The sequence below is a fragment of the Rhinolophus ferrumequinum genome, chromosome X (genome assembly GCF_004115265.2).
Source record: "Rhinolophus ferrumequinum isolate MPI-CBG mRhiFer1 chromosome X, mRhiFer1_v1.p, whole genome shotgun sequence".
Classification (NCBI taxonomy): Eukaryota; Metazoa; Chordata; class Mammalia; order Chiroptera; family Rhinolophidae; genus Rhinolophus; species Rhinolophus ferrumequinum.
The window spans coordinates 120,844,943-120,858,007 of record NC_046284.1 but is presented as its reverse complement, the minus strand read 5'-3'; the positions used below and the strand labels follow the sequence as shown (position 1 = coordinate 120,858,007).

The window sequence follows — 13,065 nt, the reverse complement described above, 5'->3', positions numbered from 1 at the left end:
CTGTATCTTCCCAAGCTTGTGATACACCGGCCACGTCGATACTGTGATTCCAGAATGTACCAGAGTGCGGGTTTTTTAATACACTGCCTGCTCCTTTAGAGCAGTATTTAACTTTAAAACCAAATCTATCTTCTCTCATTGTCAGTGGAAGCAGTGGGTTACCATAGTTACAAGGTAAGAAGTGATATTGAAAAGAAGAAAAGAAAAACTAATGAAATTTTAAATGACAGACTGGAGAATATTAGGAAATTGCCCCACCAGGGAACTGGGGACTTATCAAGCCACCCATCACTGTAATTACCCTGCAAACACATGGGGATCTGGCTCAGAAAGCGTCTTCAGCTTCTCCGTGTACCCGTTCCACAGCACCTCGAAACGCTGTCCCCAGTAAGACAACGGAGCCTGCTGTGAGTGCCTGTTTGCCATTCGTCTGGAGGCGTGCGGACGCACTCTGAGCCCCACAGAGCATGCTCTGTGCCTGGCTTCCCAGGCGGATTGGGTCCAGCACCCCCACCCCTACTCCCCGCCCTCAACCAGACAATACCCGGTGCACACAAGTTATGCGCTTTGTGACACGGTCACACGTCCCCATGTTGGAATGTCACTGCACTGCAGACCTGTCTGTCAACGATCATTCAACATTCTTCAACGAAAGGGCCCTCCACCCACATGGTCTAAGACCCACGCTGGAGGCGCCGGATACTTTTAAAGAGTGCAGTATACTACGTTTGTTTCTGCTTGGGCAGGCACCCACAAGGAATGGACTCAACTATCACACAAACAGAATGTGCCCGTCAAACGGCAAAAGGTGAAAAATCTAGTGAAATACAGATGTAAGAATGAACTGAGAAGCCGTTTACTTCATGTCACTTCTTAAAATGACATATTTAGATGTAACTACAAGTTGGCTGCCGTCGGAAAAAAAGACAAACCAAAAAAACACAAACGAAAAATACAAACTAAGCAGCTGCACCGTGAGTCTCTGTGTAAGTCGTATGAAAAGAGGGGAACGTGGTGTTTACGTGCTAAGAGTTATGTATCTGGCAATTTTAAGAATCGTCACATTGATTTAAAGAGTGGTTTGAAATGGTAGACAAGACAAATGCATAACAAGTAAAGGCATGTGATGAAACTGGTTTGTTTCTAACGGCTTCTTAGTAATTAAGAGTTCGCACTTGGTGAAGCCCCATAAAAACAGATTTAGGAGTCAGGACAGTGAACATGGGTTAGTCGAAACCCACACACAAGTCGCTGAGGTGACACGCCAACTGCTCAAGAAATGGAACAGCTGACATCAGTGTAACTTAAAAATAGTAAGTAAATGATTCTGGATTTAATTCTTATGTACTAGGCTCCTTGGTTGATTTGGTTCTTCGTGTTCTGTAGTAGTTTATCGACTGCAGTTCTTGAAAATGACCCCTTGTCACTTGAGTGTGTCCTTCTTAATGACATTACCAAGTTCTAATAAAGTGCCTCTTACTTCCTTGCAGCAAGTAAAAATTTAAATACGAAAAGCAATGAAGACTATTACAAAACTGATAAATCTGACCGAGTTCCGACAGTTTGTATTTTTATTTTTTAAAAGATTGAATTAGAAATCTCCATCAAAAACTGTCTGACGTGTGTTTGCGTTGTAAACTTAAATTTCCAGCCTTCTACTCAAACCAGTTTTCTTTAAGTAAAAACTTAATGGCGTCGTCAAAGCCACGTTGATACAGTGATTGCATTTTCCCCTTGCATGGTGGGAAAAGGGCTTGGTGAAGCCTCACCAAATTGGCCACGGACAGCTAGGACAGAAAGACAGAGTGAAGCTATAGGATATTACAGGACGGGGAAGGAAGTATATGTTATCTCTGTAACCTCAGCATTCTTCTCATAGATTCAGTTAGAGATTTCAAAAAAAATCAGGAGGAAAAATTGAACTTGAATAGTGAACTCCACCCACAGACAGCATGAGGGTTTCTCAGCCTTGGTACCAGTGACATCGGGAGCCACATCATTCTTTGTGGGAGGCCGTCCTGGGCAAGGTAGGACGTTGAGCGCGTCCCTGGCCCCCACCCACTAGATGCCAGTGGCAGCTCCCAGGTGGGACACCCAAACATGTCTCCAGACGTTGCCAAATGTCTCCTGCGTCTCATACGACTCCCTGTGGAGGACTCAATTAGGGGAGCAGTCGTTTACGTAAATTATTCAGTCGGCTCCCGCAGTTTTTTCTGCAGTATTTTTACATACTTAATTTCTGCCACCTTTCTAAACAATGAAATGATCTAACTGAAAATGGTCTTGAAATCCTGGCAAGTTTATGGACCCAAAAAGGAAATGAAGAAACAGGAAACACCCCACACACGGGCAGTTATTAAACCGTAACAGAATCGCACACTGCCCGTCTGCATGTGCTCAGGCCTACATACATGACACATGTGTAAGGCCGAGAAGGGTACGACCGAGAAGATGCAACCTGGGCATACAATTATGTGCGAGCTGCCCAAGTTTCCGGAACACGTGGAAAATTTCAGGAGATCGGGACTCTTCAAATATGGGCGAATGTTGTCACTCACCGTTACGTGTTGATTGGCGATACTGACATACAGCTCCAGCTGCCCTTCGTCCTGCGGGCAGATGTCCAGCCGTCCACTGAAGGGGGAGATGGTCACTGTCCGGCCGTCAGGCAGGATGGGAAGGCTGTTGGTGAGGCCTCCGTCCACCCACTTCTGTGGAGAGAAACACCCGTCCATCCGTCAGCCGCGTCATCAACACGCCTTGGCGTGAATAAAATGAGCACAGATTCCCAAGAGGACTCTCCATCTAATACAATCCATGCCTGGACGTGCTCTTGAATGACTATGGGACTAATCCAATTGGGGATTTCTTCTGGACGCAAAACCAATCTTTGTAAACACATCGTTTGCCCAGATAACCACAACTTGACAGCATCAGGAAACCTTGCCAATTGTCTCAATTGTTAACTCGATTATTTTCAAGAAGAGGTCCCTGAGTTTTACTGATGACAGTACAGGGGTCGGAAGCCATGTGTAATTAGGTCAGGATTCGTTCTCTAAACAAAGCGGAAAGCCAGCTTTTACTTTGTCACTGAACAAACCATCCACCGGCACAGGACATTCCATCTTTATTATAAGAACTGGAAATCAGCATTTTCTGTAGCAAAATTAGAACTAAACAGAACCACAGAAATCCTCCCATGTCCAGCGTGGCTGCTGAGTACATGAGGTCTTCCCACCATAAAGAATGGGAAATGCTGCATTAAAAACATTACTCAGAAGACAGTCTGTGCTTTCAGACCCAAGCCCAGAGGACAGGGATGGACAGAAGAGGGAACAGAAGATTCTAGAGGCAGCTGCAGAGTTGTATGCTGAGAAAGGAGAACTGAAGAAACACAATATTCCTTACACTTCTCTTTCAAGGCAAACGTCCCAACCCATCCTGGAACTCATGTAGTAGCATAAGCAGCTCTACCAATAAACACACACACACACACACACACAGGACGACGAAGGTCAAGTTCTCCAAGTTCTCGCTGTCATTGGAAAAATCCTTCAGTTGATATGCAAAAATTAAGAAAGAAAAAAGTCTGGTAATGGTTGAGAACCCTGACAAAGGAATCTTCAGTGAACCCTGTACGCTGCGTTTCACGTGAACATTTAAAATGTAATGTTGAAAACCAAAGCTGTGCTAAATTTAGCACAAAGGTAGTGCGAGGAGTCAGAAACGGGTTAGTATAAAACCCCCTTAACTCAGTTAAAAAAGTTCATTCCTGTTTTCTAAGGTTTTTTTTTTTTTTTTTTTTTTAATGTCTTGGTTACTTGTTTTTATTTCTAAAGCTGGAGACTAAATGATCGGTACTGCATTGTTTACAATGGCCTTGGCCAGCGACCAACTCCCTGAAAGGGAATGAAAGGAAATAAATAGTGAAAACGTGTTGAAAACTTCTTTTGAGGGAACTGCATTTGGGTGGAGGAGAAAACATAGATAGATTAATATGAACGTGACCTGGATAATTTGTGTACTGTCATTTTTTAACGAACATAGTATTTATTACTGTATAATTAATTATGTGTATGATATATATATGTATATTCATTTTTGTGTGTATTGAACACATTCATGTGTTTGTGTATCTGACGTGTACATGTAGAGATGCTTATATGCACGTGTGTATGGGTATAAACAGTTTCAAAAACGAGGTTTGCAATAAAAAGGACCCAAAATATGTGGTTCTGTTCCAGAGCTTCCTTCTTTTTTGTTTTTTGCCTGAGTTTTTGGGCATGGAGGCCAATTTATGGAATAGGTTAATACCTAGAGAGAGAGAAAAAAAAGGCACCTTCCAAAATTCTCTGTCACATTCTCAATAGGCTAGCTCATGAGTGATGCAAAAATGGAATGCCGGCTGTTCCAGGGACCTGGAAATCCTGTTTCCTAATGGTGTTTGCTCCTGCTGGCTTGTTCTGATTGGGTGAACGACTCCAGCAGCCATCCAGCCTACCCAGCGACCGGATGCCTCAGCAGTGGTTGACGCCTCAGCTGGCAGTGGCGTGCGTCCTGCGGAGTGACTCTCCTGAACCCACCGGCCCCAATAAGCTCCCGCTCGTTCCGGCCGCCGACTGGAACAAAACTCCTGGGAACAGTGGTAATGGCAGCAGACATTCCCCACCCTCTGCACGAAACGTGGAAACAGTTTCTATGCCATCGGCTAGATACTTTGGAGTTCTGCATTTCAATACTTCTGACCATGGACTCTGGCCGCACGTCACTGCCACCTCCCACCTCGTGGGCCGCGTTCCGTCAGCTGGTCACTGTGACCATGAATTCTGGGACTCCAAAAGCGTCCTCAACACACATGACCCTGCTGGGTGGCCCCGGGAGGTTCTGCCCGTGTTTATTCAGCACCCAGCACCATCATCCACCAAGGAAAGGGAGGCCACGTACACGTGAAAATTCCTGCAAAACGTTCTCCAAATCAACCGTGCTGCTGGCCCTCTGTGGCTATCACCTGAGCTCCTGTCCTTTATACTGAATACAATACGCAGTCAACACATTTATGGTGCATCTCTGAGCACTTCCCAAATGTGGTTCATGCTACAGTCCACTGCCGGCATCCAAACAGTTGCAAGTAAACAACTGTTCAAGAGAAAATGAGGACATTTGTTGCAGTGGGTGTGGGGTCTGTGGCGGTTGTTCCCTAAAGGTCACTGTGCCCAAACCAGGCTTCCCGGGAGCTCCTGCTAGTGTGACATGTACTGTATTTGATCATAAGGCGCGTGCGTGCTCCGAGAGGACGGCAAGGGAAGATGGCGAACTTGCCACAATGCAGAAGGTGGGGGCGGGGGTGCTGACCTAGCCCGGGCCCGCTGAGAGCAGCCTCCAGGCCCCCTAACCTCTAAGTCTCTCTGAGGAACTGGCCTCCTGCCTGGAGAGCCAGCCCCAGGGGAAGAAGAGAGCTCTCTGGGAAGGAAAGCTGCTTCCGCCGCCTGGACAAACATTCGGGTAAATGGGAGATGGAACAAAAGGGGTCTGCTGCCCCAGAGCTCCCCGGGGTGGGATGGAATGAAGCTCTCGGCATTGTTTGGGGGGCACATGTCCATTGTTTGGGGGGCACATGTCCAGCTCCCCGATACCTTTTTCCACCCCGACAGCTCACTTCTGCTTCTCGCTGTTTATCGAAGGGGCTGTGACTAGGAGTTTATTAGGGGAAAAAAGCCTTTTATTTCCAAAAAAAAGTTTATAAAACAGATGTAAAAGGAAGCATCCCCATTAATCATGGTCAATCGTGAGATCTTGACAATCAGGTGCCAGGGCCCCTTCACTTGATTTCCCCCTGAATATTTAATCAACAGAAATAAAACTCTTTATGAAAAGAAAAACACATATAAACTGATTTGCAGCCCCCCGAATCATTATAAAATGGGATTCTTCAAAGGAAACATATCAAAGCGGACTGGTGGAGTCCGTCAGTTGTAAGAATGTTACCTGCCCGTTGTACTCCACCGGTTTCAGTCCTGCGTAAACGGGCACGAAACTGCTCGCTAAGAGAACCTAGGTGGACACAAGAAAGAAACAGCTCATGAACTCACACACCAGATTCCATGGTATTCGCTATAAAAAATTCTGAATTTTTTAAAACCAGAAATGCACTATGAAAAGAAAATCAAGAAATGCCATACGTGTCGAGTCCACAATGGGACCCAGTTGCATAGATGACCGTATGGTTTGTATCTGACTAGACCCTCAAGGAGAGACGGACAAATCCGAGTGGTCTGACTCATTGGACGTCACCTGAGCAAAATCGGCATTTTAATTGGAGACAGGCAGGTCAGTGCAAGATTCAAGTGCAGTTGAGTCTATATTCCCGAGTACGTGCAGGTTGCAAATAGATGATTTCCGGTGTGGTATCCCACGCTGTAAACATCCTTTTAGACGTACACTCATGTTTTGCAGAGGAACAAACTCCTCTGGTTATTACAGGGGGAGGAGGTGACGGCTTGGGGATGTCCTAATTGGTGTCACCAGGATGTTGCTAAAGGAGAATACATTTTAAGCACTGGTGACATGGTCTGGAGATGTAATGAGACAGTAGCAGGTATGGGACCCGAATTTTTCTTTCTCTTCCATTGAAAAAGTCGAGAGAGACTGCCATTGAAAATACTGCCATTTCTTCCCACAGAAGTTGGGCTCAGGAGCCTCCTGGACACGTACATGTTTTATTTTGCAGTGTGACTTCTGAATCCCTAGGTTTCTCTTTGGGAAGCTAGCGCATTAGAACTGAATATTTAAGCGACAATCTTGCCACCGACATGCCAAGACTCTGGCTGTTCGCTGTCAGCGTTCACGATATTTTCTTCCGGCATGTATGATTTGGAAGTGGACGCTGGCCCGCACACTGATCTGTGACTCATCCGTATGAATGACTGGGCTCTCAGAAGGCATTTTCCCCAAAGAAACAGTCTTATAGGTATGATGTCTGAGGCCAGCTCTCCAAGGCTGTTGATTGAACTGAGACTAAAGGACAGACCCGGCCACCCACCAGCATAGCACAGTTTCTACGAGAAAGTCCCCTCGGGGTGGAACGTCACAGTGGGGACCCATTTATTTCTGCGTGTGCTGGACGTGGCAACGGGTTTCTCGTGCAGGGGCTTCTCCAATCTCTAAGCCGTCTCCTGGCCCCTCACAGCCAAAAGCCCAGCGAGGGGAAGTGGGTCTGTGTGTCCTCACACCCCAGCCAGGCCCCTCCCTTCTCCATGGGAGTCAAGACCCCTGACGCATGTGTCCACTCACAATGGTGGCAGCAGGAAGAGGACTCTTACACGGTGCTGGTGGCGTGCTGCGTGCCAGGTGACAGGTCCTGCTTGTGACCGCAAGGGACTCATGACAGGTGGCCTGGAGTGTCTGGGACGTCAGGTGGGGTAGTACCAAGCTGAGTGGGGGGGAAGGGTACAACACAGGACTGCACAGGAAGAAAGAAGGAAGGAGGTGGACGTGTACCCCGTCTCCGTGGTGCCAGGCTGGGGCTGGGTGCCAGAACCGGCACATTGCCCGGGGGCCCACTGCAAAATGAGCACGCAGGTTTCCAAGCATGACAGCATGTGGACACATTAAACCAAGGTATGACGGCACCCTGCCTAAGAGCGGCCAGCCGTCTACAAAGAAGCCTCCCTGTAGACGTGCCCGTACCCAGGCGTTCATCTCAACACCTCGGCGTCTGGCGGGCGGTGTGACAGCCTGGTGCCAGGCAGGAGTGGCTGTCCGGTCACGGGATGTGTGGCAGGCAGCTCACGGGGAAGACACGCTGGAAAGCGGGCAGGCCCAGCCCCAAACGCCTCGGTCCGCTGGGAGCAGTGACCACATCAGTGGTTCGAGTCGTTCAGACAACGGCTGCTTCCAGCGATGGAGACCACATGAGACGTCACTCGGCCATGTCAGCTGCTGGCTACCCCTTCTGATAAACTGTAACCACACACCCGAGGCGTGTTCTGCAAGCCCAGAGTGGCTATTTCGTGAACTTCTTCAGCCATATGCACCTTTGCACCCGCAGAAGGAGAGGTGATGGGTGAGCACACACTTTGTGAAATGAGTGTTGAGAGGTCTTTAGAGAACCAGACCTTCTAACTCTGACCGTTTATTTCACTGCACGGCACACACATATGTGCCCTGCAAAATAAAAAATAAAAAAGGAGTCCCTGCGCTTAGAACCAGAATTATGCGGGCTCTTTTTTTCTCTGTGTCAAAGTCTAATGGAAAGTTCACAAGTTAATGCCGGGGTTTCTTCTGAAGTGCTTGGATGAAAAAAACGCTCTGCAATTACTTTCCTGCAGATAATAATGGTTAAGAGTCCTGCTGAATGACACAAAGAGTGCGCTGAACTGGAAACTACCTGTCACCTCCAAATCAAGGTATTTGTTCCATCATCGCTCACGCTCCCTTTCTAAGGGCTGGCGGTTTGTATATCAACCACGTTAGCGGGAAAATTAGCTTCCGACAGCAAAGAACTAAACGACATCTCTTATTCATAGTCAGCGTACTGCCATTTTCTTGCAAGCACATAGAATTGTCTCAGGAAGGACGAGAGGACTGACATTCTCAACCGGAGGTGTCTTTCCCACGGGGCCATTTAGCAATGTCTGGGGACAGTTTGGGTTGAAAACATAGATGCCAAGCACAGGAACCCACCTGCTCGGCGGTGCCCCTCTGCTCAGCGTTTGAAGCACTACACGTATGTTAAACTGTTGAGATTTGGGTTTCATTTCATTCCTACGAAATATGCAACGATAAAAATAAACGTCACTGACTTCCTGTAGCAACTCTATAAAGCATTGCCAAGTGTGTATGCAGCGCACGTTCCGACAAGCTCTCTTCATTCCACATTTTACAGAAAAGGGGTGTTTAGAAAATGACGGGGCCTGGCTTCCTTGGAGAATAAATTCCCAACAAGTTTCATTTATGCTGAAAGTTGACTGTGGAGTTTAATGAGAATATGGCTGTTTACTCAGAACCTGCTGGTGCCGTTGGAATTCAAAGTCAGATTCACATTTTTCTCCCCCCAGTCTTCCCGAGATAATGGCCAATCTGAAATTCCGTCCTTAGATCACCTCCAGGCAGCTCCACGTGAGGAGAGATCTCGCTGCAGGAGTGTCTGGCTGTGTGCAGGGAAATGTAGGACATCCTAGCAGTGGGAACGGGTGCTTCTTCCCACGAGGGACTCCATCGTGCATGGAAGCCTTCTGGGCAGAAAACATCAAAGGGAGTTCATGCACATCGGTCAGACCATTTCAGGCCACGTGCGGGGGTCGGTTTGGAACCTGAACAATTCACTGATGTGTGCTCATTCAGAAAAGTGGCAGTGCGCCCCCCCATGCTGTGGCACGATCCATTTCAAGGTCATGTCTGCTCAGCGGTGGAGGTGACAGGACTCTTTGAAACAGGATTTACCTCCCTGATTACGCTCTGCTGAGGCTAACGTTAAAATGTGCTTGCCTTTCCAGATTGTATGTTTCCTTCTGGGAAAATAAATAAATAAATAAATCCCAGAATAAAATCTGGAATTTCTACAAGGTGATGTGTAACACGTACACATTTGGACTTTCATGGGACAAGGTGTAAAGGGGCCCCCAAGCAAAGGAACCTCAGAGGGTCCGTGATAATGTACGTCGCTCTGATCCTGGGCTGCTGCCCGTGGCTCCCCGCAGCTGGACACACTGCATGCTGGTTGCTGGATGGTCTAGGGTCCTGGGGGGTGGGCAGGGCGGGGTGGGGGTGGCCCCGCCCCGGTGGCTTCGCTGGGCACGGCTCTAGTGGGGGTCTCTGCAGTGGCCTTACGCTCGCTGGAGCCCTGGCCCTCTGGGCCTGTGATCAGAGGGGGTACCCTGGCGACGTCTGAGGCCTCTGGGGTCGGGCGTCCCTCCACTGTCTTGGACAACAGGTCCTGGCTTCTGCTCAGATGGCCGGCTCATGTCCTCATCAGACGCCTATGTGACCACGTGGCCCCACTCCTTCTGTTCGGAAGAGGCTCTCATTGTTTTCCTTAAGGACGGGCTGAGACTGTTCCAAATCCTTCGGCTCCGTTGCGCTTTTGATGAATGAGTCCCTGGTTGAGTCATTTCTCTCTTCCTGCGTGTCAGTAGAAGCCGTGGAGAGACACCAGCCCACTCCCTGAGCATGCCTCACAAACTGCCTCGTCGGATGCCCAGTCGGACCGCCCGCTCTCACTGGTCTTTCCATTCCCTGTGCTACTGACGTTCTGCTCAGGACTGCGGAGGGGTGCTCTAAGAAAGTGGACGCCATCTCTGCAGCTCCCCCTTTTCCTTTCAAGCCCTTCCCAGAATGCAGAGGGTAATGCGGGATTTTTCTAGTAGGCGCCTCCAGTCGCTGAGCCTCTGCCCACCCCCCACCCCCAGTTTTAAAGATACTTCCACATGTGTGGGTATTTCTTTCAGCAGCACCCCCACTTCTCAGTACCCACGTCCTGTCTCAGTCCATGAGGGCTGTGCTCACAACACATCCTCAACCAGATGCCTTAGAAACAGCAGACATGTATCTGTTACAGTTCTGGAGAATCAGCTTGTCACTGTTCTCACATGGTGGAGGGGCGAGGGGTTCGCGGGGGTCTCTGTGTAAGGGCACTGGTCCCGTTCACCAGGGCCCCAGCCTCCTAACCTCATCTCCTCCCACAGGCCCAGCTCCTACCACCACCCCCCGGGTGGCCAGCCACTTCCCGAGCTCTCACAGTCGGAGGGTAGCACACTGTTCACAAGCAAAGATGGGCAGTAAGGGGCCAAAGAGCTAAACGTGTAAGAAAGGATGAGCGCTACTCAGTCCGCAGACAAGAAAGCGGCAATCCACAACGTCAGACCCACGAGTACGTGTGCTTTCTTCTTACTCATTCATTACGTACTAAACATTGGCTACAGGCAGCACGCCTGGGGGTCGCTTCTTTCCGTGTCACAGTTGAGAAAACAGAAGCTCCAACATGGTAAGTCCCAGAGGACACTGTCGGGAATCACAGAGCTAGAGACGAACACCAGACGAACAGAAAGCCATAATCCAAGACAGCATGAAGAAGGGACGTAAAAGTACACGCACGCACGCACACCTGCCAGAGGCGTCTAGTTGGATTTTCAGGTACCTAGACACCTGTCTATAATAAAAAGCATGGTGAACTGGTGGTTAACGAGAAGCGCAGCGTTTTTAAAAAATTCAACTAGTTCGTAATAAACGAGTTAATGACGAACAGACACACACAATGCAGGATGGCTGTTCACTATCACCAGTATTTCGGACCTGCCCACATTCCTCTACCGGCTCTCAACTAGAACTTGAGCTACTGCACCTCCGGGTTTCACCTTGACCGATGGGTCTCTCTGTCTCTCCCTCTCATCTGCAGACTTCCCGCACAGTGGAAAGGGAACCCGAGGCTGTGTGTGCACAGCCAGCCATGCGAAGTGCCTGGAGACTCGTGTTACCCCTGGTGAGCACCTCCTTTGCTCTTGGCTTTCAGAACTCAGAGCCTTGCCGTGTCTACTCGAGGATGTGGCAGGTGGCTTCTTCCCTCGTTCCCAACCGACCCACACCGTCAGAACAACCATCCTCACGCAGCAGCACCTCGTCCGTGCTCTCATGGGCCTCTGCTCTCATCAGAACACCTAAGCTTGATACTGCCACTGCTCACAAGAGGCTCTTCTCCTTTCCCCTTCATGTTTTTCCTTTTCCCCTCGTCTCGTCTTCTTCACCCAGTCTTGTTCGTTTGAACTAACTGCTTCGTGAATATTCTAGGCATATCTATTTCGTCCATTTTTAAAGCTGCCATCTGCTATGCAGGCACTGCGCAGCCTTCCTTCTTTTTTGAGCGCTTTGCTAAACATTTAAAACGCTTCTTGTATAACCTACGTTAACTGCTCATTATTCAATTATTCTCCTTACAAGGTATTATACATTTGTGTCAACGGTTTCTCTTCTGTTCAATGAACTCAAGTAATCACACCAATTGTCTGAATAGTTATTATCCAAAACAAAGGAAAGTGAAAAAAAAAATCATGTTTACGTATTGCCCTAGTTTGCTATTGCTGCCAGAGAAACCCCCGGAAACCTGGAGGCTTAAAAGCCACACAGATGTATGACCCTGCGGTCTGGTGGCTGGAATCTGACCTGTGTCTTGCGGGCAAAACCAAGGTGCTGGCAGGGTCGCCTTCTTTGCAGCGGCTCCGGGAGAATGCATCCTCACTCAATGAGCTGCTGGCAGAAGCCCGGCCCTCCGGCTGCAGGACTCGGTCCCCTCTGCCATGCGGGCTGGCAGTGGGAGTGGGCTGCAGCTCCCAGAAGCCTCTGCTGTTCTCCCGCGAGCAGTCCTGCATCTCAGAAGCAGCACTGGGAACCCAGGAACGAGCTCCAGTTTTGAGGACTCGCGTGCTTGGTGTGGGTTCCCCCAGATAATTCAGGATCATGTCCCCACCTCAAGTCCCTTCCCTCAATCTCATCTGCAGTCTCATCCCTTTCACCACGCAAGGTGACATGGGCACAGGCGCTGGGGACTGGGCTGCGGACGTCACTGGGGGTCATTCTTCAGCCAGCCACGTGTCCACCTAAAAGGAATAGAGAGGCAGGGATTCTCTCCAGCGTGCAGTGTCCTTAGGGAGAACGTCAGACCCCTGGACGGTCGTCCCAGCTAGTTTATTCTGTCCAGGTCCCTGAGCATGTAGGTCCAGCGTCTGTGTTCTTCTCTCGTGTTGTAAATCGTGCCATTGTAGCAGACGCCACCTCCGTTCATTTATTTATTCGTCCGTCTCCATGCACTGCGCACAGCCTGAGGGGGGTGGCTGGCGTTGGGGCGAGGGTGGGGGGCAAGACACTGCAACCCTGCCCCCTTGGAGCCTCCATTCTAGTCGAGGAGGAGACACTACAACCTAAACGAGGAAAGCAGGAACCTACTCAGTGTGCTCCACAGTGATAAGGAAACCAGGATGGGTCGTAGGGACCACCAGGGCTCTGCCACTGCTCACTGGGTAGCTAAGGACACTCAACGCTGGGGGAAGAATCTCCGTCATATGTCATGACACAATG

General features: G+C 49.2%; 1 protein-coding gene across 6 annotated transcripts in view; it reads right to left on the bottom strand.

Annotated features, from left to right (window-relative positions):
- Window positions 1-13,065, bottom strand: part of PNPLA4 (patatin like phospholipase domain containing 4) — a 36,425-nt gene that overhangs the window by 16,337 nt on the left and 7,023 nt on the right. For 2 of the 6 annotated variants that reach the window (XM_033103079.1, XM_033103112.1), the window contains exons 5-7: window positions 5,986-6,051; window positions 2,559-2,711; window positions 1,116-1,787 (exon numbers count right to left, since the gene is read on the bottom strand). In XM_033103079.1, the coding sequence (XP_032958970.1) occupies window positions 1,656-1,787; window positions 2,559-2,711; window positions 5,986-6,051 (351 nt within the window). In that variant the 3' untranslated portion in view covers window positions 1,116-1,655. Of the gene's footprint in view, window positions 1-1,111; window positions 1,788-2,558; window positions 2,712-5,985; window positions 6,052-13,065 lie in introns of those variants that run through there. The other 4 variants (XM_033103094.1, XM_033103102.1, XM_033103123.1 and 1 more) reach the window with 3 other exon arrangements.